Raw genomic sequence first — 23,932 nt, forward strand, 5'->3', positions numbered from 1 at the left:
AAGGCAGACTTTGGAATAGGCACTGCTTATCTATGATAATAAACAGCATGGAATCTTGCTATGTACTTGTGACCTGGATTAGCCAGTTTTGGAAACAGGATACTGAGCTTGATGAATTTTCAGTCAGACTGAGACCTGGATTTGCCCCAAAGACTCTGCTTCAGCTTCTGCCCTATGTCATGGAGGGTACCTTTTCTTACACACTGCTCGCCCAGATGGTCATGGAGGTGGTGTGGGACTCTTACTCTCACCATCTTGTAAATGTCAAACCCCCTTCTGCCTCAATCTCACTGTTCTCCTTGCTTTGAAGTCTACTCCATCCATCTATTCGCTCCTCTACCTCTCAGAGTAGCAGTTATTTACCGACCCCCTGATAAGTTCTTTTCCTCCTTCCTCACTGACTTTGACTCCTGGCTTTCCTCCTTTCTTGAACTCTCATCCTCGGCAACTTCAACTTCCAAGCCGATGATCCTGATGACTCCTACACATCCTCATACAATCTCCAGCTGTGCTCCACCACCCCTAAGCACCAGAAAGACCACTGCCTTGACCTGGTCTTCTCCAACTGCTCTACTATCGAATTCTGCACCTCAACTCTTCCCCTCTCTGACCATCATCTGCTAACCTTCAGAACTCATCACCCTCCCCCCCAACCCAGCCATTCACTATCCATACATTTAGGAACCTTCATGATATTGACCTTGACACGCTCTCCACCACTGTCTCATCCCTCCTTTCAATTACTATGTCACACAAGTATATCAATGAAGCTGTCCTCTCTTATAACTCCATTCTCTCGTCTGCTATTGATACCCTCACCCCTCTTATTTCATGCCCCGTAAGACGAGCCAAACCCTAGCCTTGGCTGACCCCCCCCCCCCCAACAACACCTGCACTCCTGTGCCCAAGCTGCTGAACATCTTTGACTTAAATCCTGAACACATGCCAACCTCAAAATTCAAATTCATGCTGACCTCCTTCCAATCTACCCTCTTGTTTGCCAAACAAGAATACTACCAACATTTAACTAACTCTCTTAGTGCCAACCCTCAAAATTAAGACTGTAAGCTCTTCTGAGCGAGGACCATCTATTGAATGTTAAATGTTGACGTCTTTTGTAGATTTGTTATAGTTGCCCTTTATTTTTATTTTCCATTGTATTGCACCTACACATCCAGGGGGTGTGGGAGCGGAAGGGGGGTATATCTTTTGTTTTGGTATTATTTCTGAAGGTAATGATGGACGGGGGACGGAATTTGTATCTTTTGTATAGATTATGACTGTTTATAAGTGCTTATTTGATTATTATTATTTGTATGTAAATTGTATTGTACTTTTTGTTGGCAATAAAAACTAAATAAAGTTTAAAAAAAAATGTACAGCACTGCGTATGACTTTCAGCACTATAGAAATGATAAATAATAATGATAAATAATAGTAGTATAGCAATTCTTATGATCTTAAGCAAGTCACAGCAGTGGTGAAGGTGCTGACTCAGCTGCAGAAGGTTGATAGGAAGCTAGGGGTAGAAAGGGGACAGTACAAATGGGAGGGTAGTGGAGAATGGAATAGAGTGGAATAAGAAGATAATTTAATGGACAGAGAGAAAATACCTACAACTTCACAATGATAATAAACTCACATTATGTGACACACACATACACCCCTCCATGCTCTCCCCATATTTATAAAGTATCATTTTTAGTTGGGTTAATATATTGCATCTCCCATTTGTAGTAATGTCTGAGGAGTTCTGACTTTAGAAGGACCTGTCAAATCTTTTCATGTAAAGGCTGACTGAAACCAGTGATTTCAGGTCAAGTCAAAACCAAATCCATGGCTAAAATCTGCCACTTTGAACTGGGACTAGGATTGAAACTCTAGCCTCACCCCTGCTGCTAGCCTGTCCTCGAACCAGCCCCAATGAAAGAAAACTCATTCCCTCTCTGGACTGCCCACAAACTTCACCCTTCCCCCTGCATTGGCTCTACCTGGATCAACCTTTTTAAAAGCTCTGGCAATGGCATGAGAGGTAAGTCACAACTTCTAATTTCATAATGTAGCCAGTGGAGGCAGAATCAATCTGAAGAGGCCACTAGAGCTTTTAAAAAGGGAGGGTTGGAGGGGCAAGTTCACAGGAAGGATGGGTTTGCAGCTGCAGGGGGTATACAAAACTATGGTTTCAGTTTCTGCCAGAATTGCACAGACATTTTTGTCTGAAACACAAACCTGGATTTTAGGTTGGTTTCGGTGCATATTTTAAAACCAAATCAAAAATTTGGTCAGCCTCTAATATCTGTAATCAACCTATGTTCTACTACCCTTGAGGAAGTCTACATCATAGAATTCAGTCAACATATACATATCTCATTTCTTGGATACATCCTCTAGTAGGATTCTAAGATTGAACAGTAAATGATCGAAGGCCTCCTTCATAGGACCCATTTTCATGATTTTGGGTTATCTTCTCATGCTCTTCATATATGTACTCACACATCTCCTTTACTTAGCTTGTCTAAATGAAAACTGAAGCAGTTGTGGAGCTGCATTTACGCAGTACAAATTTCAAAAAATTCTGAAAAGGTTTTTTTCACTCAAGGCACTCATGGTTACATGATCTGCTGTCTTCAGAGAATGGTATTTCACTCAAGAGACCTGGGGTTTTGTACCATCCCTTTTTCATTTTCCTAATGTTACCCTGGCCTAACCTCTGCAGTGAAATACTGAGATACTTGACCAGAAGTTCCTGACAGACCTCAATGTACATTCACCAATCATGCCTGGAACTCCCTCCTAGAAATCTATGTACACTGCTTTTACCTGACTCATCTTTCCTGAATAGTTGCATGCAGCACTGTAGCTAGCTCATAAGATCAGCTCAGAGTTCATTAATTATTATACAACAGTTACACTGTCACTCATATTTTGTTCATATAAATTCACTCAGCCTCTCACTAAGAAATCCAGCACTCATTTCATGGTCTTGGCATTTTAACAGTTTTCAGTAGTATGGAAAAATCAAAGCAATCTACATAGGTAGGGTTTTTGTAAAATCCTGTACCATTATGAAAACTTGTTAAAGTTTCTAAAATGTATAAATTTAAATCAGTTTCCTTGAACAGTAAAATGCAGCCGAAAGAAGGTCACTTACCTTTAACAAATTCTCACAGAGATCATTAAAACTCTTGCTAAGTGTTTGATTAGTGAGGTTTATGTTGTTTAATCGAACAACTCTTACAGATGTGAACATCTAAAGCAACAGAAAACAAAATCTGTTATTCTATGCATTTGTGACATGATATAGATGGAAGGATCAGGTTCTTACCTTGATAATTCTCTTTCCTGTAGAACAGCATACGGTTACTTACGGATGGTTTGTGTACCCTAACTCACAAGCTGGATTGTAGAAGGCATCATTTTTCTCATCTCCCGCCTCCTTGTCTCCCTGGGCAGTGCTCTCTCTCTTCAGTCTGTACCAAAGCAAGCAATAACCCCTAAAAGAGGAAATTATGATGAGGAGGGGTTCAGGGGTCTCCCTGATAATGTTAACTTTGCTCTGCAATAGGAACAAAAACAGTAAAAAATAAAAAATAAAAAAGTATTGCAACTCCCAAAATTAAAGGCAGAACCAACTCATTACTTTTATGTGCAACCAGCACTTGTATAGCTCTGTGAAAGCAGTGTGTAGCGAGCAGTGAACTTAAACCCACTGCCTTACCATATTTATTTATTCATTCAATTTTCCATACCATTTTCCCAGAGGAGTTCAGAACAGTTTGCAAGGATTTATTCAGGTATTCAAGCATTTTTCTCCGAGTGTCCCAGAGGGCTCACAATCTATCTAATATACCTGGGGCAATGGGGGATCAAGTGCCCAGGGTCACAAGGAGCAACGTGGGTTTGAATCATTTAACCCATGTGCTACACTCTCAGACACAGTATAGTAGAATATAACATGGCAATCCAGTCAAAGAAATTGATTAGATTTCTCTGACAAGACCTACCTCTAGTGAATCCATGTTGCCTCCGGTCCTGTAATCCACAGGATACCAGAAACTTGACCATTCTCTGTTTTAAAAGTGTTTCCATTAATTTGCTTACCACAGAAGGCATACTTACTGGCCTGTAATTCCCTACTTCTTCCTTACTTCCACTTTTGTGGAGAGGGACCACATCCACCCTTCTCCAGTCCTCCAGTACCACTCCCGGCTCTAGAGACTCTTTGAAAAGGTCAGTCAGTGGAGCTACCAGAACTTCCCTAAGTTCCTTCAGCACCCTTGGATGTACACCATCCGGCCCCATTGCTTTGTCTACCTTTATTTCAGGTAGGTCCTCACGAACACAACCCTCTGAAAATCAATCAGGGTCTATTACTCCTCCATCCCTATTCACATTTGTCTTCTGCGGTCCCGCTCCTGGCGTTTCAGTCGTGAACACAGAACAGAAATATCAATTAAGCAATTCGGCCTTTTCTTTATCAGCTTCTACATATTCTCCCCTTCACCTTTGAGTCTCACAATGTCACTTTTGCACTTCTTCCCATCACTAATATATCTAAAAAAATGTAATCTCCCTGTTTTACCTTGTCAGCTATATTTTTCTTTCATTTGCAACTTTGCTTTCCAGACTAAACGACCAACCTCTCTTAACTTTTCCAGATATTTTTGCCTGTCTTCCCCTTTCTGCGATCTATTGTAGTTTATGAAAGCTAACCTCTTATTCCTTATCTTCTCAGCTACTACTTTTGAGAACCAAAGCGGCCTTCTTTTCCTCTTACTTACTTGCCTCATAAAAAGGTTTGTCGCCCTTACAATCGCTCCTTTCAGTTTTGCCCACTGCATTTCCACTCTTTCCTGACGTTCCCATCCAGACAATAATTCCTTGACGTAAACCCCCATCCGAACAAAGTTAGTTTTTAAAAAATATAGAACCTTTGCTTTTGAATAAGCCCTCTCTATACCCATCTTAATATTAAATCGTACCATGCAGTGATCACTGGATGCCAGATTACCCACTTAACATCAGAAACACTTTCCCCGTTTGTAAGCACTAAGTCCAGTATGACCTCAAATGGGTTCCATTCAAGTTTATTAGGATTTTATATACCGCTTATCAAGGTTATCTATGCAGTTTTACAATCAGGTAGTCAAGCATTTTCCCTATCTGTCACGGTGGACTCACAATCTATCTAATGTACCTGTTCCATTATCAACTGCTGGAACAGTTCTCCTTGTAGAGAATCCAGAATCTCCCTACTTCTAGAACACCCCGCAATAGGGATGCCCCAATCAACATCCGGCATGTTAAAATCACCTATTAGCAAGAACATAAGAACATAAGCAGTGCCTCAGACTTCCCCTTTTTCAGATATTCTGAATGCCTACTATTAAATCTCTATCTACTTCTTCCGTCTGTGAAAGAGGCTTGTATATCACACCAATGTAAATATATTCACCATGCCCTCTTTCCAAATTAATCCACAGTGCCTCTTCCTTGCCCTGCAGATCCTGCAATTGTGTGGCTTTAATATGATCTTTAACACATAACGCTACTCCTCCTCCTTTTCTTCCTACCCTGTCTTTCCTGAATAGATTATAGCCCAGTATAACAACATCCCAGTCATGGTTCTCTGTGAACCATGTCTCTGTGATTGCCACTATATTCAACTCCTCTTCTTCCATCAAAGCTTCTAGATCCAGAATCTTGTTTCCCATACTTCGAACATTAGTATATACTATTTTCCAGACATTTCCCTCTTTTCCCATCCGTTTAGAGGTATTCAGCGATTTACTTACCTGAGGGCTTATACTCACACGGGAGCTTTGATCACCCTGTCCCATCACTTCTAGTTTAAAGCCCTCTTCAGTAGATTAGCCAGCCTGCTGGAAAAGACATTTATTCCTTTCTTTGATAGATCCCTGCTCAGCAGCCCTTGGAAGATCATCCCATGGTCCAGGAAGCCAAAATGCTCTTGATGACACCATCCGCTTAGCCACGCATTCATCTGCAAGATGCAAGCTTCTCTGCCCTAGCCCTTACCTTCGACAGGGAGGATAGACAAGAATACCACCTGCGCACCTGACTGTTTCACCTTCTCTCCCAGAGCCATAGAGTCACTTTTGACACGTTCGCTGGAGTACCTGGAAGTATCATTAGTGCCAATGTGGATGAGCAGCATCGGATAGTAGTCATCAGGCTTGATGAATCTCGGCAAGCTCTCCGTAACATCTTGGATTTTGGCACCAGGCAGACAGCATTCCTCTCGTGACATCATGTCTGGTCTGCAGATGGATGCTTCTGTACCCCTCAGAAGGGAACCGCCAACTACCACTATTTTACGCCTCCTATTGGTCACGGATCCAGTAATTTTGGGGATTTCAAGTTTTGGTCCTTCCTCTCCTTGGTAAGCTCTCATCTCCTCCACTTCCACTTCAGTTCAAGGGCAGGGGGAGTCACAGTACCAATCTTGCAGTGTTCCATAATCTGAGTCCATCTGCAATTCCCTCAGCACATCCTCTTCTTCCACACTACTGGAAATCTTTGACACCTCATGAACCATTTCATCAATGTACCTCTCATTCTCATGGATGCTTCTCAATCTTGCCACCTCCTCTCTGTTCTTTTACTTCCTTCATGAGGGATTCAAGCTGAAGACAGCTTGAACATGTACATGTACATGCCTCTGCCTGGGTAACATTTTCTGTCTGCACAGAGACAGAAGTTGTAACCTGAGCAGCAGCTTTGGTGATACAATGTTTCCCAACCATACTGTGGTGCAGAAGTACTTACACCTGGAAGAAAAAAAAGAAAGGGCAGAAAAATCCTACCATAGGCAGACAATAGTTCACAGGTTGCTATAAGTAAAGAAATAAGCTAGGGGTGGGCCTTCCAGAAACTATCTTTAATGCTGATCCTCTACAACTTCTCTCTTAGAACCAGGCTTACTAAGGGTTAGGCACTAGGCCAGCATTCCTCCCCTCAAGGGTCACCTGTGGAGTCTGATGTCTTAAGAAAATCCTCAAAGTTCAGACTGGACGATAAAATTTGAGTTTGTAGCCCTATGTCTAGCACCCACTGATCTGAAGAAATCTGCACTTAAATTTCCCCTGAACTCCAAAAGTCTCCTTCCTGTGCAGGGAGCTCGGAGACCAACCTGGAGTCATTGGGACTTCTTAGAACTGGCTGCTGAGCGCAAGCTGGATGTCTGGGCTCTCCTGGAACTACCAAACCTTTGTCTAGATCCTTAATAGAACATTTGTGACAAGGATCCCACAGACCCATAATGTGGTCTTCTGTAGCCACAAAAGGAACCATGATTGGAACTGTCTGATCCTTATGGTTTTCTGTCTGGCAAGAATTTAGGACAACGGTTCATTACACTTGTCATCAGATTGTCCAGTCCATTGACAAACAGCATTTGCCCCTTAAAGGGGAGTCTGCTCAAAGTAACTTTAGATGCTGAATCTCCCGCCCACTGCACTGCTTGATCCAGAGCATTCTGCGGGGGGGGGGGGGGGGGGGGGTGAGAGATTGTATATGCTGAGACTTTACTCATAACTCTGAGTATATTGTAGATAGTGTCAGCCACATAATCCACCCCTGTCAGGACAACAGGGGGGCAAACCAACCCTTCTACATCCAAATTCTGGTGTTGCATTTTTTGGCAGGCTCACATTACAAAGGATGCTGCGCCCACTGCCTTAAGGCCCAAAGCCAGTGCCTCAAGTTGTCTTTTGAGGACCAAATCCACTCTGCGATCTTGAATATACTTCAGGATCATGCTCTCTTCACTCGGCAGTGAAGTCTGCTTCGTAACCTGTGTTACCAGCGAATCTACCTTAGGTGGTGTAAACAATTGCTGAAATTCTGAAACCATTGAGATAAAATGGTTTGTCATCGCCCTCATCCCCTTTAAGGGACCTTCTGGCATGTCTCAATGCTCCGTTATCATCCTGGAAAAGGACCTTCTGGCATGTCTCAATGCTCCGTTATCATCCTGGAAATCTCTAAGTGAGAAGGGAAGCACATGGACTGTGACTTTGTACTGCATTAACAGTGAAAGTTGACTGGCCGAGACCTGCGGGAACTCTAGATCCAACTCCCGCAAAGAAACTGTAATAATTTCAGTTAAATCTGACCGTTTGAAAAATCTTTGCACTGTCAGATCCTCTCCCTGGGTTAGGGTTGCCACTGATTCCTGGCTATCTGCCCCATATTGTGAAACAGAATCCTCCAAAGAGGATGTTTTCTTGGAGAGCAATGGCACAGTTGTTGACCCCAAATCATCCCAGTCCTTTTCTGACTGGACCTCTGGTTCCTGAAGCTCCACTAACTGTGAAGGAGCTTCACCCTGATGAAGTAACCCTCTCTGTGATCCTCCCTGCTGATACCCTGTAGGTGTTTGTTTATATTTTTGGTAGGCTGTATACATCAGGGTCACAAAATTGGGGTCAAAGATCTGACCTAGATCCTCTGGGGACCTCCGCCGGTCTGAAATTTGCCTCCTCTCAGGGTTAGGCAATTCCACACAGCAGCACTTCACCAGTAATGTGTAGTTTTAGTTTAGGGATTCTAAAAGTGTTTTGAAACCCAGCTTTTACGCTTTCTGTGACTCATGACCAGTAGAAGGACCAGAGGGGGCTAAGCCCACGACTTCTACCCCCTCTCTCCTCAGCACTCATCTAGTGCAAACCTAGCATGATATAGGGGTAAAACCACCTGAGGAGTCCATTACAATTAATTTAAACCAAAATCGAGGTGTTTTGTCAGCAGATATAGGCTTTAAAAATAAAATCAGAAAATCCGAGATGGTCATGGTGGCAGTATTTTTGGTGCTAAAAAACGGCTCATGGGAGCAAAATTAACAGCTAAGAAAACACTGAAAATAGGATTTTAGAGAGGGGGGGAACCTTGGGAGAACCCCAGAAAACCTTAGTTTTGCCCATTTTTGACACACCCTGATTTTCTCATTGCTGAATTGTCACAATACTCACAAAACTGCCATGTGCTGTGCCTGCATCTGGACATGGAGAAGGAATTTCTACCTCAGACAAGGGTGGCTTCAGCGGCTTGCCTCTTCAGGCTGCCTTTTATTCAGGTTCCAAAACCTGAAAACCTCAACCCTCATACTCTCACATGATTCTTCAAAGGCAAGGATGCATCTGACCTCTGCCAAGTTTCCCGGCCAGTCATGGGATCTAATCAGCCTACACTCAAGTGCCTGACTCCGCAGGTTCAAGCACCGCTCCCAGGGAATTTATTCCTGAGCTCCAAGCAGGCCGGCCAACCAGACAGGTACTCTTTTAGAAGGGTTGCCCTCCTGGCTGCAGATCCCAACATCTGACCCTTCTCCAAGGCAGAGCTGTCCCAGGACTACAGGGAACCTCCTACCACAGGGAAGCCTCGACAAAGATTGGATTAATACCCCAAAATAACAAATTTAGTTCAGAGCAGAGGAAAAGATACTTTCTCAACTCGCTTGTAGAATTAAGACTGAGAGAGAGGGCACTGCTCAGGGAGATAAGAAGGCGGAGCTGACAAAAATGGCTCAAGAGTTGGGGTACACAACCCATACGTAAAGAATCATATGCTGTTTGCACAGAAAATACAGATATATAGGTGAGAGACTCAAAATCTAAAAAATATAAGATTGCTCAGTCTTCAATCATGCCTATATTGCTTATAATTAAAAAGGATATCAGAAAAACATTTTTCAAATTCTGCTATTTAAAAAATACAATTCAAAATGAATTCAAGTAGTTTGTTTCTCTGATTTATACAACATACTATATAAATATTCAAAGAGCACTGTGCCTGAGATATGAATCGGTGTGGTACTGGTGATGGTTTTCTTGGGATGACAGTGGTGATTAAGTTACAGGTTGTCAAGGTCTGTCATACTAGTGGGTTTTCAGTCATCACATCCCTGGATATGAAGTCCTAATGGCAGCATTAATAATCAAGAGTCATTTAGGAAAAATGTCTACCAATTTTTTACTGTGGGATGATGTAAGTTTTGCCCATTCTTGGTGCAATAGTTCAAGTTCTTTTAAATTGGCTCTGAATAGATTTGTACTGCAGCCTAAGCTTTCCCAACAGATTTTCTACTAGATTCAGGTCTTGATTTGACTGAGTCAGTTGAGGACATTCACTTTCTGTTTGCTGAGCTGCGTTTTGTGAATCCATATACAATTTTGAGACCTCTTAGAACAGAAAATCAAAATCGTCTTATAATTCCATTGCATCAAGAAATAGTACATGAACATATTAGGGCTGTTAACTATTCTCCGAGTGAAAAAGTATCCTAAATATCTCTCTAAATTTCAAGTACCTTACAATCCTGCTAGGACCCTTCATTCCTCAAGGGATCATTTCCTACAGATACCTCCTGACACATATTCCACCTCTTATCTATTAGAGGAAAAAAATTTTAGTGTGCAAGGTCCTATGTTATGGAACTCATTTCCTCTGAATATAAGTTTGCGGAGTTCCACAAGGATCACCTCTCTCACCTATGCTCTTCAACCTCTTTATTTCCTCCCTAGGAGCCACTTTAGAAAACCTAAATGTCACATCCTTCAGCTACGCAGACGATAGATATCACCATACTCCTCCCCTTCGACCCATCAGAGACCACCACCACAGCAAAGCTAGAAACAACCCTAGATACAGTGGAAAAATGGATGATGGACCACAAACTGAAACTAAACTCAGAAAAAACAAAATTCCTTTTGCTAGAAAAGGCCAAAACTCCTACCATCACAGAACTGAAAATCAAAAATACCAAATACCCAATACAACCCGAACTCAAACTCCTAGGAGTAACGATAGACAGATGCTGCACAATGCAATCCCAAATCAACAAGACAACCCAGAAAGCTTTTCTAACTATGAGAAATCTACGTAAAGTCAGAAAATTTTTCAATCCAGCACAATTCAGACTAATCACCCAATCCCTAGTCTTAAGTTTACTGGACTATTGCAACTCCCTCTATCTACCTTGTCCTGCCATGATGATAAAACAACTTCAGACCATACAAAACACCGCCCTCAGACTGATCTACTCCCTGAGAAAATATGATCACATTACAACTGCCTTCTTAGACTCTCACTGGCTACCCATACAAGCACAAATACAATTCAAATTCTACTGCCTATTATTCAAAGCGTTAAATGGCTCTTCCTCCCTCCTACCTAAACAACCGCTTAAACCAGATCTTCACCTCAAGACACAGAAGAACACCAAACCCTTTTGCCTTCCCCCCACTCAAAGGCACACAGTGCAAGAAAATGTTTGACAACCTTCTGGCAACACAAGCAGCAAAACTCGACCATACCATCTCTAACCTGCTGATGACAACGGGCGACCTCAAAACATTCCGAAGAGAAATCAAAACCCTGCTTTTCAAAAAATTCATCCAAATATCTTAACCCCTCTTCACCTACCTCCAGATAATTCTCCCCTATAAAATCCTCCCCAAATCACATACCAAGTAAACAGATCCCTGAAATGTATTGTAATCTTACCTACTCCAAATGTAATCTATTTGTTTATATCACACAGTTCAGCACTGTCAATTTGCTATCCAACTTGTAAATCCCCTCGGAATCTTTCCAGCTATATCTCCTCTGTTGTTAAAAAAAAAAAAAAAGTGTATCTTCACTGGAAAATGTCCAGTCAAATCTTTTGTAATCCGCCTTGAACTGCAAGGTATAGGCGGAATAGAAATCCGTAATGTAATGTAAAGTTCCTTATCTGCTTTCAAGACTAAACATAAAATTTATTTTTTGATAAAGTATATGATTCATAGGGGCACTGTACCACTTTGTCACTTGGATGTGTTTGGGCTTCCCTGCTGGTAGGGTCAGTTTTTTTAGCTTGTGTGTGTTTGTTTTTGTTGGTTTTTTTTAATATTGCTGTGATCTTTTCCTTTCTCTTTCCTATACTAGCATTATAATTCTTTCCTGTGTGTATAATTTTGTTATATTGTAAACCACTTTTATAGTTTGCTTTTAAGTGGTATACTAAGTTTTTAATAAACTTGGAAAGGTGATGTGCTGTGTTTGTTTTACACTACACATAATCACTTAGCATGGAGACCAAAACCTTTTTCTAACATACTTACAGAACTTCCTAAATGTGGCTTTTTTTTGGTAGTGACTTCTTTCTTGCCACCATCCCATGAAGGCCATGTTTGTGAACTGTGAAATTGCTGCACTGCCAGTATTTTCTCAGACTCAGAGACCTGTGTAGTTCTTATGGAATTTTAGGCCTTATAGTGACACTACCACTAACTTTGGATAGTTTGACTGAGGAGTAAACTGTTTCATTTTACAATAATAGACCTGAAATTGTCTTATTTTATTTTAGTGAATTTCTGCCGCAAATCCGCCATCCATCCACCGTAATTGAGGCATGAAGTGGCCATCTGTGAAGTTTGGAGCAAAAACAAAGCTTCTAAGGGCAAAAAATATACTTTAAAAAGTTTTAAAGAAAATCTAAGATGGACGCCGCGGGTGGCAATTTTGCCTGAAAACAGCCCGGGAAAATCACAGGAAACCTAGAAAAATGGCTTAGATTTTACAGGTGGGGGAGGGGATACGGCATGCAGGGAAACAACCCAAAAACCCCTTTCCAGGACCCCCCCCCCCAAATTGCCAAACTTGTAAGTACATAGAGACATGTGCTGCAATAAAAATCAATGGCAGCCGGCTAACACAGAGCAAGCAGAGAGATCACATACCTTAGGAGCTGATAAAAACTGGATTTCAGATCTTCTGACCGCCTCACCTTCCCAATCACCCTAGACAGGGACTCTCAGGACCTCACAGGAAAATTAGGGAAGACACGCAGTCCGGTTCCGATCCCAGTGTACCTCCACAGAACCAAAGCAGCCTGCGCTCTACCCTATCATGGACGAACACAGGATGAGGTGGCTCCTGATCCCGGAGACCCGATCTGACCTGCTGTCTGAGGGGTTTATTGCAGGTCTGCTAACAGTGCCCCCCCCCCCCCCAAAGCAGATAATGTAAATACCAAAGTCTGCGATCTCTCGCCAAAATATGTCCCCAAAGGGTGAATCCACAGCACAAAGGCAAAACCCACGCTAAAGGACAAATTAAAAAAGCTAGAAATGTAAAATGAAGCATGAGCAGAAAAGACAAACCAGCAGTCAGAGCTGCAAGAACAGACTGGAATTCTAAGGCACGTAACAGGATGTATATACCTAGGGAGGAGCTAAAGGTTTGTTTTGAAGTACCTACAAAAAATCTCTGGAGACGGGAGTGATTCTTGGGGATTGGAGGAGAGCGGATGTGATCCCTATTCATAAAAGTGATCACAGGGATGAAGCAGGAAACTACAGGCCGGTGAGCCTCACTTCAGTTGTTGGAAAAATAATGGAAGTGTTGCTGAAAGAAAGGATAGTGTATTTCCTTGAATCTAATGGGTTACAGGATCCGAGGCAACATGGCTTTACAAAAGGTAAATCGTGCCAAACGAACCTGATTGAATTTTTTGATTGGGTGACCAGAGAGCTGGATCGAGGACATATGCTAGATGTAATTTACTTGGATTTCAGCAAAGCCTTTGATACAGTTCCTCATGTTGAACAAACTTGAAGGGCTGAAGTTAGGACCCAAAGTGGTGAACTGGGTCAGAAACTGGCTGTCGGACAGACGCCAGAGGGTGGTGGTTAATGGAAGTCGCTCGAAGGAAGGAAAGGTGACTAGTGGAGTCCCTCAGGGTTCGGTGATGGGGCCAAACCTGTTCAATATGTATGTAAGTGACATTGCTGAAGGGTTAGAAGGAAAAGTGTGCCTTTTTGCAGATGATACCAAGATTTGTAACAGAGTAGACACCGAAGAGGGAGTGGAAAATATGAAAAAGGATCTGCAAAAGTTAGAGGAATGGTCTAATGCCTGGCAACTAAAATTCAATGCAAAGAAATGCAGAGTAATGCATTTGGGGATTAATAATAGGAAGGAACCGTATATGCTGGGAGGAGAGAAGCTGATATGCACGGACGGGGAGAGGGACCTTGGGGTGATAGTGTCCGAAGATCTAAAGGTGAAAAAACAGTGTGACAAGGCAGTGGCTGCTGCCAGAAGGATTCTGGGCTGTATAAAGAGAGGCGTAGTCAGTAGAAGGAAGAAGGTGTTGATGCCCCTGTACAGGTCATTGGTGAGGCCCCACTTGGAGTATTGTGTTCAATTTTGGAGACCGTATCTGGCGAAAGACGTAAGAAGACTTGAGGCGGTCCAGAGGAGGGCGACGAAAATGATAGGAGGCTTGCGCCAGAAGACGTATGAGGAGAGACTGGAAGCCCTGAATATGTATACCCTAGAGGAAAGGAGAGACAGGGGAGATATGATTCAGACGTTCAAATACTTAAAGGGTATTAACGTAGAACAAAATCTTTTCCAGAGAAAGGAAAATGGTAAAACCAGAGGACATAATTTGAGGTTGAGGGGTGGTAGATTCAGGGGCAATGTTAGGAAATTCTACTTTACAGAGAGGGTGGTGGATGCCTGGAATGCGCTCCCGAGAGAGGTGGTGGAGAGTAAAACTGTGAATGAGTTCAAAGAAGCGTGGGATGAACACAGAAGATTTAGAATCAGAAAATAATATTAAAGATTGAACTAGGCCAGTTACTGGGCAGACTTGTACGGTCTGTGTCTGTGCATGGCCGTTTGGAGGAGGATGGGCAGGGGAGGGCTTCAATGGCTGGGAGGGTGTAGATGGGCTGGAGTAAGTCTTAACAGAGATTTTGGCAGTTGGAACCCAAGCACAGTACCGGGTAAAGCTTTGGATTCTCGCCCAGAAATAGCTAAGAAGAAAAATAAAAATAAAAATAATAATTTAAATTGAATCAGATTGGGCAGACTGGATGGACCATTCGGGTCTTTATCTGCCGTCATCTACTATGTTACTATGTTACAGCTCAGAGCTAGAGAGGATACACAAACCCACTGGTGAAGATTACAGAGTTTATTGTACAAGAAGTAGCTAATATGCACAGATAGGGAGAGGTACTATTAGGTGACAGTGTCCGAAGATCTGAATGGCATAAGTAACAAAACTGAAATGGTTGCACGTGTGTTTGATGTGTCAAGGATAATTTCTTAAAAGAAAAGTCCATAAGCCATTATTAAGAAGGACTTGGGAAATCTACTCTTTATTCCTAGGTTAAGCAGCAAAAAAAAAACCTGTTTTACTCTTTAGGACCTTGCCAGATACTTGACCAGGGCTGGCACCTGCTCGAAACAGGATACTAATCTTGATGGACATTCGGTCTGTCCCAGTATGGCAACTCTTATGTTCTTATGAGTGGTGCTTAGATTGTGACTCCAGCTATGAAGAACTAAGGCAAGTACTAGGCAGACCCGCACAATCTGTTTACCATATATAGCAATTTGATATAGGATGAGCTGGAGAGAGCTTCAATGGAAACTCCAGTACTTTGGAATGTGAGGATGACAGGCAGACTCTTATGGTCTGGGTCCCACAAATGACACCGTGATCCAGATAGGCTGTAGCTGGCTTCGACAGTAAGTCCAGTAGTTGGATCCTAAGGACAGTAAAGGATGGACTTCTATGTTCCAGAAATGCCAAAGAAAAACAATTTAAAATGAATTAATGAGTGTGATTGTTGGGCAGACTGGATGGACAGTTTAAGTCTTTATGTGCATCATTTACTATATTACTATTTAATTCGTCATCAATAAATATTTAAGTAAGCTTAACTTTGGTGCCTGGACACTGGTGATCGTTATGTAATTTATTTTGGATCTTATTAAGGCAAATTTTGGAAGCAGAATTACTTTGGATTTGCTATGAGGTAGGATGTGAAAATTTATGCAATCAAGATTCTGGTTTCTTTTCCTAATTATTGTTTGTGTGTTCCTAGAATATGTTGTGTAGATCAGTCAAAAAAGCATTCTACTTGAATACAGTTTGAATTATATTTTTCTAGACAGCAGAAAGGGAAAAATTTAATAGAGTGTGAAGACTTTTACAAGGTACTGTAGTTTCATTAAAGAAGACAATGAAATAAGATTTAAATTCTTTGAAATCACACAATCATATATGATATAATCAATTTTGTTCTCAATTATCTTTGTATATAGCATTCAGAATCTGAAAAAAATCATGGTGATAAAACAAAAATAATTCAAATATCCATGTCCTAATTACTTTTTTCAGGCAACTTTATAGACCATGTAAAAATATTTAATATTTTAAAGGTTTAATTACCTGTATATCAGAAGTCCAGTTATTTATGCCTGGCATAATTTCAGTATTACAGCTATAGAAACCTAAAAAAAATTAAAGAGTATAGTTTACAGATACAGTACATACCATAACTATAGAACTGCCTGAAAAGTATCCAATACTTATATTCTAATGCCTATTATTACGAAGCACATCATACATAAAGCACCATTCAGCATCATGTGATGTAGAGAGCAGGGAGAGATGTGTTTCTCAGCTGTTCTGATGGCTATTTCTCCCCTAACCATGACACTGAGCAATCTTCCTTAGGAATTGCTATTCATTCACATCTTGTACTACAGTTTCACGTGTATGGACAAATATCTTACTCAGATAAGTAAGAATGTGGCATTCAAATCAGCAAAGAAAGACACATATCTGTGGAGGATGGATGGAACAGAAACAGGCCTAACATTTTTGGCTGATGTAATGATCATGGAATTTACCTAAGCAGTGGTGAATGCATTAGACTTGGAATAAGAAATTATCAAATCAGCTGGATGTTATGCAACAGGCTATTGCAAATTGTTCAAGTTACATGTGTGAAGTAGAGGTGTAAGAGTGTCCAGTGGGGAGGGTGACTTACTGGGCTAACGCCAGTTCTGAAGGCCATACTGGCTACACAAGAGGATAAGCTTGAGGATTTAGAAAATAGGTTTCTCTGGAACTACCTACAATTTGCAGGCATCCCAGAGGTAATGAGAGATAATGATTTAATAGGACAGAGCTTACAATTTTGTATTCTCTATTTCAACCTGTTGGTCGATAGACATAGACCAACACATTTTCAGAATGGTCTGATGCTGAGGCTTAGAAATCCGGAATCCACAAATTTCTATTTGATAAAAGACACATGGTTTTAGCAAAAAAGTAACATCAATGGGAAAGCCAGCAATACCTAAAGGTGGTGGAACATCTGTCAGTAAGGCATGTACATCCTCCACAGCATCTGTATCATCAATCTGAAAGCAAACATACTGAATATTAAAGTAATAATGTAGCAATCTATATTACAAGAACAGAAAAATAGAATTTCGCTGCTAACTGGATGTGCACTGATGTGCACTGAAACTGGATATTCAGCATTGGCTGATATCGGTTCTGAATATCTACTGTTATTTTAATTGCCAAGGGATGAATATCAGCCCCCAAATATATAGCAGGTTTCAATTAAGTAATAAATAAAAGTAGGGCTGCAGGAAGATTAAAAATGTTAATTGTGATTAATATGTAATATTTTGAACGGAAATACTGTGCAACACACACACAATTCCTGAAATCAAGCATAAACCAGCACTAACTTCCAAAACAAGGATCCTAAATATTACAATGGGACTCTAATATCAGTATGTCTATAGTGAAAACTGAACAAGCCAAAGTACTACAGAAGCTACATTAAAAAGTCATGTTAACAGAATACCTCATTCACACACAAAGATCACTAATGCCAAATATAGAATAACTGACCACAAACTATAAACATAAATTAAAATAAAACCCCTTGCATGACCTTGCATTTATTACAGTATCAGAGAAACAAGACAAGACATTTCTTCCTATGCAAAATGTATATAAAATGCCACATTCCAGGGACGGTTTTAGGAGAGTGCAACTAGGGCAATTGATCTTGGTTCCTTAGCCAGAGAAAGCCCCAAGCCTACCAGAAGCTGAAGTTAGCTCAGTCAGTCTGGTAATAGATTTTGGGGTTCCTTTCCAGTTTTCTGTCCTAGGCCCCAACCATGTCTAACACCAGCTCTGGCAAGCTGTACATTCCAACATATTCTATTCACAAAATAGAAAATAATTTTTTTCTACCTTTTTGTTGTCTGGCCATTTTATTTTTCAAATCCTATTGGTTCCAGTCTCTGGGTTCTGCTTCCCTATGTCTTCTCAACTCACTTGCCAGGGTTTTTGGTCTATCTGAAATTTCTGCTCTCTCCATGTCCATCATACATCTTCCATCTATGTCTCTATAGTTCCTTGTTCAGTATTTCCCATGTTCATATTCCTACATCCATTATCACTCTTCTGTCTCTCTATGTCTCCCCCCCCCCCCCATGCCCAGCTTCTCCCTTCGGTGCTCATATTCTCCCCCATGTCTAGTATCTTTTTTTGTGTTCAGTATTGCCTCTCTAGTCCCATATTTCCCCACCCCACATCCATCCTCCATGCCAGGTATCGATGTACGGGAATGACATATGGATGCAGAGAGGCATCTCCCCATTGCATCCCAGTTCCTAGGCTCCCATCTAATGCCTATCATCTTCCCTTTGTTCCTCATACCAAGTGTCCCTCTCCTCTCTGACCTCATCCATTCCAGATTTTCTCCCTTCTCCTTTCCACCATCTGATTCTCTCTCTCATTTGACCCCTTCTTCCTTCATCCCCTGATTTGGCATCACTCTCCCTTCCCTCCCGCCCTCCCTCCCACTGTAGATCCAGTACATTTCTCCCTTCCTTCCAGCCCACTTCTCTGCAGGTCCAAGACCTCTCTCCCTTCCCTCCAGCTCCCTCCCCTGCAGGTCCAGCACCTTTTTCCCTTCTCTTCAGCCCCCTCCTCTGCAGATCCAGACCCTCTTTCCTTTCTCTCCAGCCCGCTCCTATACAGGTCCAGCACCTCTTTCCTCTCCCTCCAGCTCTCCATAGGTCAGGCATTTCTCCTCTCTCTCCAATTCCTCCATGCATGCTACAGCATCATCCAGCCTCCCACGCAAGCCCCACGTCAGTGCTCTCTCCCAGTTCGCCCTCCCTCCAGTCTTCTCCTCTATAGGTCTGCCATTTCTATTCCCCTTCTCTTCACGCCACCACAGGGCTGCCAGGTGCTGGCTGACAGAGCAGCGTGTTAGGGCTGATGGTAGGGGGTGGGATTGTGGCCTGGTTGTCGGTCACCATGCATGCGCAATGACGCAGCAAACAGTCTTGTTTAAAAAGTAATACAAATTTGCAAATTAACCAGGTTCTTTGGCTCAGTTTAACTAATTAATTAACATTCTCTATGAAGATCCTATAAACCAGGTTTTGGGGTGTTTGTTTTGCAGTCTTTGAGAACCAAAGTGGAGAGATCATTCCATAACTTAAATAAGAGCCACTCTACCTCCAAGACAAATGCATCTTTTTTCCCATGTGAAAGATCTAATTCTGTAGCTTCATCAGAGCTTTCAGACTGAGATCTGAAAAGCCTTGACCGTTGCCTGGGCTCAGGAATGGGTGATCCTACAAATTCCTCTGGTATTTCCTGTAATTAGAATTAAAAGGATTACAATTTGTTTTAAGTATTTTAGTTCTATATTTTTCTTGTCCCAGCAATGTCCTCCTATTTCATGGGATTCTACTGTTACTAAATACCATGAACACCCTATTTTTAATAACAGAGTCAGCACCATTGCCATTATAAATATGGATCCTTACAAAATGTATATATTGCAGTCATTTATTTTGTTAGAAGTCCTCCACAAAGTAGAAACCCAACATTCTTTAAAAACTTTTAAAAAAAAAAGGTTAAAAACTCAACTTTAATAGTGAAAACTATAAATTCATCAAATAAAATGCTCGTGAAAGTATATGCTGCTGCTAAACCATTTAGAAAATTGGACATCCGTTCAATAGACATTAACACAGAGAAAGAAGTCTTGATCATCACTCTTTTGTAACTTATAGTAGCAGTAATAAAGCATGAAGGGGTCCTTTGACTAAAGTGTAACAATTTAGCACATACTAACAATTTATAGAAACATGATGGCAAGATAAAGGCCAAATAGCTCATCCAGTTTGCCCATCCACAGTAACTATTATCTCTTCCTCTAAGAGATCTCGCATTCCTATCCTACTGTCTCCACCACCTCTTCTGTAAAAATGTATTTCCTTAGATTACTCCTGAGCCTATCACCTCTTAACGTCATCTTATGTCCTCTCATTCCAGAGCTTCCTTACAAATGAAAGAGATTTGACTCATGTGCAATTACGCCACATAGGTATTTAAACGTGTCTATCATATCTCCCCTCTCCCACATTTCCTCCAAAGTATACATATGAGGTGCTACCCAAAAGTTTGGAGAATGTGAACAGTGTGCGCAAACTGGGTATTGTATATCCTTCCACCGCTAGAGGTGTCTAGCAGTATGATTTGTGAATCAGTGTGCCAACAGGTGTGCAGCTGAGTGGTTGCATTGCTTTGTTCTGTGCGATTTTGTAAGGTTGTGTTATAGTGACTTGGCAGATTTCGATATGACAGATTTTACAGAGCAAACATTCTGCATCAAATTTTGTTTCAAACTTTAAAAAAACTGCCGCAGAAATCCATCGTATGCTCCAGGAAGCCTTTGGAGATAATGCCATGTGCCAAAGCAAAACCTTTCTTTGGTACAAATGCTTAAAGGATGGATGAACATCTGTCCATGACAATGACCGTTCTGGATGACCGTCAACAAGCACAACACTGGAAACCATAGCAACAGTTTGTGAGACTATCCTTGCAGATCGTAGGCAAACTATCCACGATGTTTGTAAAATAGGACAGTCATACAAGATAGTTCAACAAATTTTGTTGGACGAATTGAATTGAACACGAGACGCATTTCTGCAAAATTTGTGCCAAGAATGCTAACCGGTGAACAGAAGGCCGCTCACACATCACTCGTTCTACAATTCCTGAGTTCTAATCTAATCTAATCTAAATCTTGGGTTTATATACCGCATCATCTCCGCAGATGGAGCTCGACACGGTTTACATGGTTAGGGAAGGAACGGAACTCCAGTGGAATTATATAAGTATGAGAGAAGAGAGGTTGGTGTGAGAGTGACAGGAGCGGGACGGGGTTACGTTCTGGAGAAGAGCCAGGTCTTCAGATGCTTACGGAATGGTAGAAGGGGGCTCAAATTGCGGAGAGGGGAAGGGAGACTGTTCCAGAGCTGAGTGATTCTGAAAGGGAGGGAAGAGCCAAGTTTACCAACAAGGGAGATGCCTTTTAAGGAGGGGTAGGATAGTTTTAATTTTTGAGTGGATCTAGTGGAGGTTGGATTTGAGGAATTCCAGGATAGAGGGATAAAAGGAGGAAGGATACCGTGGAGGATCTTGAAGGTTAGGCAGGCACATTTAAAGTAGACCCTGGAAATAACGGGAAGCCAGTGGAGTTTGGATAGGAGCGGTGTGACATGGTCAAATTTACTTTTTGAGAAGATAAGTTTGGCCGCGGTGTTCTGGATTAGTTGGAGTCTGTGGAGGCTTTTCTTTGTTAAGCTTAGGTAAATGGAATTGCAATAATCCAATCTGGAGAGGATAATGGATTGTACGAGGACGGCAAAGTGTTTTTGGTGGAAGCAAGATCTCACTTTCCTCAGCATGTGAAGGCTGCAAAAGCATTTTTTTATCAGGGAGTTGAGGTGGTCGTTGAAGGATAATGATGAATCTATGGTGATGCCCAGAACTTTGCTAGAGAATTCCAGCTGTAGAGAGGAGCCTGTGGGCAGTGGGATGGAAGTGGGTAATTGATCAAGTTTAGGGCCGAGCCAAAGTAGTTTAGTTTTGGACTCGTTCAAGTTCTAGAAAGATTACAGGGATTACGCACCCTCCCTATTTGCCTGACCTTGCCCCCTGTGATTTTTTCCTATTCCCCCAAGTGAGTGCTGTTTTAACACGATTGAAGAGATCCAGGCAGAATCGCAGGAGGTCTTCAAGGCACTCACCCAAGATGACTTCCATAGATGCATGGACTCATGGGAAAAACGCTGGGATCGCTGTATACATTCTCAAGGGAACTACTTCAAAGGAGATGGTGAAAACTAGGAGTTTTGGTAAGCAATTTTTTTTTTTAACATTTGAATTCAACAAACTTTTGGGTAGCACCTCGTATTGAGATCTTTAAGTCTGTCCACATACACCTTATGATGAAGACCACGCACCATTTCAGTAGCCTTCCCATAGACTGACTCCATTCTTTTTATATCTTTTTGAATTTTGGGAGTGCTAAATTCTAAGCAGCCCATTTTATACTCATGGACTTACAAAAGCCCGGCTTTGCTCCAATCCAAGTTTTGGTATTTACCAGGAACATAGCACTATCCAGAGATTGATTAGGACTAAAGGAATATATATTGCCCTGACCTGAGTTACACCAAGGTTATCTGAACTAATGAATACACATTTTTCCTACTCTGAATATGTTATAAAGCAGTGTTTCTCAACACACGGTACGCTTACTCCTAGCGGTATGCAAGCCGCTTGCGAATGTATGCAGCACTGCACCCCTTCCTCCTCAATCTCCGCTGCCACTTGGTTTCCCATGCCATCCTTCCTGCCCTACAGAGGTAAAGATAACATCAGAGGGAAGCCTTCCAGGTCAGCAGGGGATCCCCAGTTACCTCAACAGTCCTTCCTGCCTTCATCCACACTTGTTTGCAGGGACACAGGCAGCGGCTCTTGCATGCTGCACGTGGCTGACCAGGAAGCCTTCCCTTCGATGTCAGAGGGAAGGCTTGCAGGTCAGCCACATTGCACACACAAGAGCACATTGACAGAGCAGATGCCTTGATTAGAGAAGACTGATGGATAATTGTGTCTCAATTGGCTGAAAATTTGGATATCAGCTATGGATCTGCATTTGCCATAATGCATGACGACTTGGGATACAGGAAAGTCTGTGCACGATGGGTTCCAAACAGCTTACTAATCTGCACAAGCAACAGTGTGTGGAGGTTGCAGTCCAGTTCTTGAGATGGTATGAAGGTGGTCTGAGTATTATGGAAATAATTGTCACCAGCGATGAGACATGGGTGCATCACTGTGACCCGGAAAATAAAAGACAAAACATGATGAAGTAAAAGAAGCAGTGCTCACCTGGCTTCAGGAACAGCTGAAAAACTTCTTCCCTGCAGGAATGCATAAGCTAGTTGAATGATACAACAAATGCATCATCTTGCATGGGGACTATGTGGAAAAGTAATATGTTCAATTGCTCACTGTTACTTCTATTAAAGCCATTACTTTTTGATTTACCCTCGTACCTGAGCAGGCAAGGCATAAACCTCCAATGCGGGCTTAGGATCCATCAGGGCTGATACTAATGCCCTCAATGCCTCGGCATCATGTTGGGTGATAAGGCATCTCATCTCTTAGTGGAGCATGGTACAGATACATTCTGTGAGGTCAGGTACTGGTGAATTGGTGGTTGACCCAATGAAGACTAGTGTGTCTGTCTAAAGCCTAGGAAAGGAAGCTACCCTTTTGGCACGGATGCCTCTCAGATGTCAGTAGTGCCTATGTCCCAGTGCTCCTGGGAAGCTCAGTCGATCTTTTGTTTTCAAGTTTGTAGAGATCTGGAATGAACTTCTTGACTCTATTAGGCTTTTAGGCCAGCTGCAATTATTTCATAAATTCCTGAAAACTTTGTTGTTCTTGCAATTTTTAAATGGTTTAACTACAGTCTCAACAAAATGATAATATTATAGTTATTTTTCTTATGCTTTTCTTATGTACTTTAGTTTTTAATTAGTTCTTCCTTCTCCTATGTTTTCTGCTATGTATTATAGTCTTAATTACATGTGAACCGAGTCGAGCTCCACTGGGAGATGACCCGGTATATAAACCAAAGATTAGATTAGACATTGTGTTTCAAAGGGGACAGTTGCTGTGCTTCTTGACCTCTGCCCAATGCACAATATTGGT

General features: G+C 41.8%; 1 protein-coding gene across 12 annotated transcripts in view; it reads right to left on the bottom strand.

The window, feature by feature from the left end:
- C2CD5 (C2 calcium dependent domain containing 5) overlaps window positions 1-23,932 on the bottom strand; it is a 377,832-nt gene that overhangs the window by 66,301 nt on the left and 287,599 nt on the right. For all 12 annotated transcript variants that reach the window (XM_033951251.1, XM_033951262.1, XM_033951260.1 and 9 more), the window contains 4 exons: window positions 19,367-19,507; window positions 17,172-17,235; window positions 16,256-16,317; window positions 3,152-3,250 (listed from right to left, as the gene is read on the bottom strand). In XM_033951251.1, the coding sequence (XP_033807142.1) occupies window positions 3,152-3,250; window positions 16,256-16,317; window positions 17,172-17,235; window positions 19,367-19,507 (366 nt within the window). The remainder of the gene's footprint in view (window positions 1-3,151; window positions 3,251-16,255; window positions 16,318-17,171; window positions 17,236-19,366; window positions 19,508-23,932) is intronic.

Source organism: Geotrypetes seraphini, chromosome 7 (assembly GCF_902459505.1).
Source record: "Geotrypetes seraphini chromosome 7, aGeoSer1.1, whole genome shotgun sequence".
NCBI classification, from domain to species: Eukaryota; Metazoa; Chordata; class Amphibia; order Gymnophiona; family Dermophiidae; genus Geotrypetes; species Geotrypetes seraphini.